The sequence below is a fragment of the Benincasa hispida genome, chromosome 11 (assembly GCF_027475165.1).
Source record: "Benincasa hispida cultivar pf3 chromosome 11, pf3_genome.v1.1, whole genome shotgun sequence".
Classification (NCBI taxonomy): domain Eukaryota; kingdom Viridiplantae; phylum Streptophyta; class Magnoliopsida; order Cucurbitales; family Cucurbitaceae; genus Benincasa; species Benincasa hispida.
In genome coordinates this window covers 28,013,649-28,017,922 of record NC_143488.1, presented here as the reverse complement: position 1 = coordinate 28,017,922, position 4,274 = coordinate 28,013,649, and the positions used below count along the sequence as shown (strand labels likewise).

Genomic DNA, 4,274 nt, shown 5'->3' with positions numbered 1-4,274 from the left:
TCTCAACAGTTTGGAACTAGAGCTGCAGTCAGTGTAAAGTCCGCCAATGAGGTAAGTGAATTGAAGAAAGAAATATCTGACTTAGTTTCTATTGTGAAACAGTTGGCAAAAGTGGAGATTGGACAGCCCGCTGTCGTTTGTCAAGTATGTCATGGGACTGGCCATTCAACTAACGTTTGCCCAAGTGCTCTGCAAGGAGCAATTCCTGAAGTGAATGTCGTGGCTACAATTATAATGGGCAAAACTGACGGCGGGACCCATTTAGTCAGACCTACAATCCTGGATGGAGAGACCACTCAAACATCAAATAGGGAGGACAGAATAAGCAGGCCCAGCCTAATCATGGAGCTCCGTTTGGTTCAGGTATGTCCTTGGAAGACATTGTTAAAAGTCTTGCTAACAACTCTTTTAAATTTCAATAGGATACACAACATTTTCAGCAAGATACAAGGAAAGACATTGAAGCTTTGGGGACCCAAGTCTCACAACTAGCCACCTCTATGAGCAAATTGGAGATACAATCTGGCAAACTTCCGTCCCAACCTGAGTCAATGCTTAAAGAGAATGTTAGTGCAATCACATTGAGGAGTGGCAAGGAGTTGGAGCCACCTGTTGAGTTAGTGAAAGAGCCAGAATTGGAGAAACCATAAATTCCTTCTTCAGATCAACCCGTTTTGCCATCATAAAATAAACAGGGAGTATCTTCTCACCTTTATCCTCTTTTAGATGCATATGTACCTAAAGCCTCTTTTCCTTTCAGGCTTGCTAGGGTAAAGGAAGCAGTTGCAGAAAAGGACAAGGAGCTTTTGGAGATGTTTAGAAGGGTTGAGATAAATATTCTTCTCCTCGATGCCATCAAGCAAATCCCCAAATATGCCAAATTTTCGAAGGAGCTTTGCACGAGGAAAAGACAAGCCAAGGAAAAAGAGAGAATGGTGGTAAGTCAATTTGTATCTGCAATCCTACAGAAAAACTTACCAGAAAAAAAGAAGGATCCATTTATGTTTTCTCTCCCTTGCATCATAGGCAAAAAGAAAATTGATAGGGTCATGCTAGATTTGGGTGCATCTATAAATGTTATGCCTTAATCAATTTATCAAGAATTAAAATTAAAGGACTTAACTAAAACTGGAGTTGTGATACAATTAGTAGATAAGTCCTTTATTCACCCATTAGGAGTCATAGAGGATGTCCTAGTTCAAACGAATGAGTTGCTTTTTCCTGCCGATTTCTATGTTCTTAAGATGGAAGAGCCCACATCCATCTCATTTGCATCAATATTGCTTGGGTGGCCTTTTAAGAAGATGGCTAAGAGATTGATGTAGACAAGGGCACTTTGACTGTGGAGTTCGATGGTGAGTTGGTCAAGTTTAATATTTTCGATGCTATGAAAACTTCCACCATAGGACAAGTACATTCTTTGTGCTAGATTGATGTGTTTGACTCTCTTGAGCAGGAGGTTATGTGAGATGTCTATGATGACGATGAGGATGACTCAGGAGATTTAATCCCCCTTCGAGAGCTTGCCACCTTGTCCATGACAGAGCCGGTAAGTATGCCCTCATGTTTTGATGATGAATTTTTTGACAAGGTGTTTCCTTTTGTTTTGCAAGCACCTAAATTGGAGCTGAAGGAGCTTCCAGACCACTTAAAGTATGCCTATCTGGGGGAAGTTAAGACCTTGCCTGTTATTATCTCTAAGCACCTAACTAAGGAACAAGAAAAGCAGTTGGTTGAGGTATTGCAGAAATATAAAATGGCCATTGGATGGACGCTGGCCGACAATAAAGGTATTAGTCCCGTTGTATGCATGCATCGAATCTCTTTGGAAGATGGGGCTAAGCCTTGTCAACAGCCCCAACGGAATCCTATCTTGAATGAGGTAATTATGAAAGAGGACTTCAAACTTTTGGATGCAGGTATTATCTATACTATCCCTGATAGTGAGTGGGCCAGTTCTATTCATGTAGTGCCTAAGAAAATGAGTATTACTGTGGTTAAAAATGATGAGGGTAGCTTGATTCCTATTAAGGTCCAGAATGGGCGGAGGATGTGTATAGATTTTAGGAAATTAAATGTTGTAACTAGAAATGACCACTTTCCCATTCCGTTTATTGATCAGATACTCGAAAGGCTTGTTGGAAATCCCTTCTTCTGTTTTCTCGATGGTTTTTTGGATTTCTATCAGATCCCGATAAATCAAGAGGACCAACAGAAGACAACATTTACATGTTCTTATGGCACATTCACTTTCAGAAGAATGTCATTTGGACTATGTAACGCTCCTGACACCTTTTAGCATTGTATGATGTCCATATTTTCTGAGTATATTGAAAAATGCATGGAGGTTTTTATGGATGACTTTACTATATATGGAGACTCATTTGTTGATTGTCTGTCTAATTTGTCTAGAGTGCTAGAAAAATGTATTGAGTCTAACCTTGTTTTGAATTTTGAAAAGTGTCATTTCATGGCCTCGCGTGGCATAGTTTTAGGACATATAGTATTTGAGCATGGCATAGAGGTAGATCCTGCTAAAATTAATGTTATTGCTAAGCTCCCTTACCCCACAAATGTGAGGGAGGTTCGTTTGTTTCTTGGTCATGCAGGTTTCTATCGCAGGTTCATTAAAGATTTCAGTAAGATTGCTCAGCTGATGACCTCCCTTCTCCAAAAAGATGTGGCCTTTGATTTTAATGACGAATGCAAGAAAGGTTTTGATGTGCTAAAGAATGACCTTGTCGTGCAGTCCAGTTATTCAGGCTCCTCGTTGGGATCTGTCCTTTGAGATCATGTGTGATGTAAGTGACCATGCTATGGGAGCAGTGTTGGGGCAGAAGATCAATAAGAAACATCACGTCATCTACTATGTGAGTGACCATGCTATGGGAGCAGTGTTGGCAGTGGACTATGTTTCCAAATGGGTGGAAGCAAAGGCCACAATTACTGATGATGCTAAAGTGGTTGCCGTTTTTTTAAAGACTAACATTTCTAGCAAGTTTGGCTTCCCTAAAGCAATCATCGGTGATCAGGGATCGCACTTTTGCAACAGAGTCATTGCATCCTTGTTGAATAAGTACAGTGTCCAACATCGTATTGCCACCCCATACCACCCTCAGACCAATGGGCAGGTGAAGGTGTCCAACAGAGAAGTAAAGACAATTTTGGAAAAGGTGGTCAACCCAGAAAGAAAGGATTGGAGCCTCCGGCTTGATGACGCTCTATGAGCCTACAGGACAACTTTCAAAACTCCTATTAGAATGTCCCCTTACCGGATGGTTTATGGTAACACATGCCATCTCCCAGTTGAAATCCAACACAGGGCTTATTGGGCTATCAAGAAGTGCAACTGGGACTTAGAGACAGCTGGGGAGGCCAGACTTTTACAGCTTCAAGAGTTGGAAGAGCTGAGGTTAGAATGTTTTGATAATTCCTTGATTTATAAGCAAAGAGCGAATGACCTTCATGACAAGATACTTGCACCCAAGGAGTTTCAAGTAGGGCAAAAGATACTCCTTTATAACTCTCGATTGAAATTTATGCTTGGTAAACTTTGGTCCAAGTGGATTGGGCCCTTTGGTGTTTCTCATGTTTATCCATATGGTGCAATAGACATTGTTAATTTTGAGACAGGAAAAGTCATTAAAGTTAATGGGCACAGGTTAAAGGTCCTCCATGATGGCAAGTCTTTAGATTGCTTTGACATTGCCTACCGGTTGGACTCGTCGGTCTACATCTGAAATGAGTCATCACGATTGAGAAACCGACCATAAATATTTGCGCTACCTGGAGGCAGCTAGGATTTAAATTTACTTACTTTCTAGGATAGATTTCAATTCAGTATTATTCTCTTTTTATTTTTCTCATTTATTGAGTCCAATTCTTTCTATTATTCTTTTTTGTAGGATTTTTGGGAAAAAAAAGAGCTGAGTAGAGTATCCTACATCCTTTCTTCACCTCATTGTTTAGAGAAGTATTCTAATCCCTTGTGCTTTATTTCTGATCACATTGGGGACAATGTGTATTTTAAAAGTTAGGGGTGGGATGTTTGGATTTTTGTGCCATTTTTTTCTTCAAATTTTTGGGGATTTTTTTTATTGATGATATTATTTGGGATCCTTGAGCGCTGTGCTCAGACAATGCTTGCTTACTTGTTTGTCTTGCTGTTGTGTTCCTTATAATGACTAGCCTATGACGCACTCGTAGGAATTGTTTTACATGAGAATAGGTCGAATGAAAGGATTCATAATTTTCATGATATTTTTGAAAATTGT

At 40.0% G+C, this 4,274-nt stretch overlaps 1 protein-coding gene across 1 annotated transcript; it reads left to right on the top strand.

The window, feature by feature from the left end:
- The first annotated feature begins 3,260 nt into the window (after positions 1-3,260).
- On the top strand, positions 3,261-3,740 carry LOC150032556 (uncharacterized). The gene has a single exon (XM_090306940.1). The coding sequence runs from the start codon at positions 3,261-3,263 to the stop codon at positions 3,738-3,740; it is 480 nt and encodes a 159-aa protein (XP_090163066.1).
- The last annotated feature ends 534 nt before the right edge of the window (positions 3,741-4,274 follow it).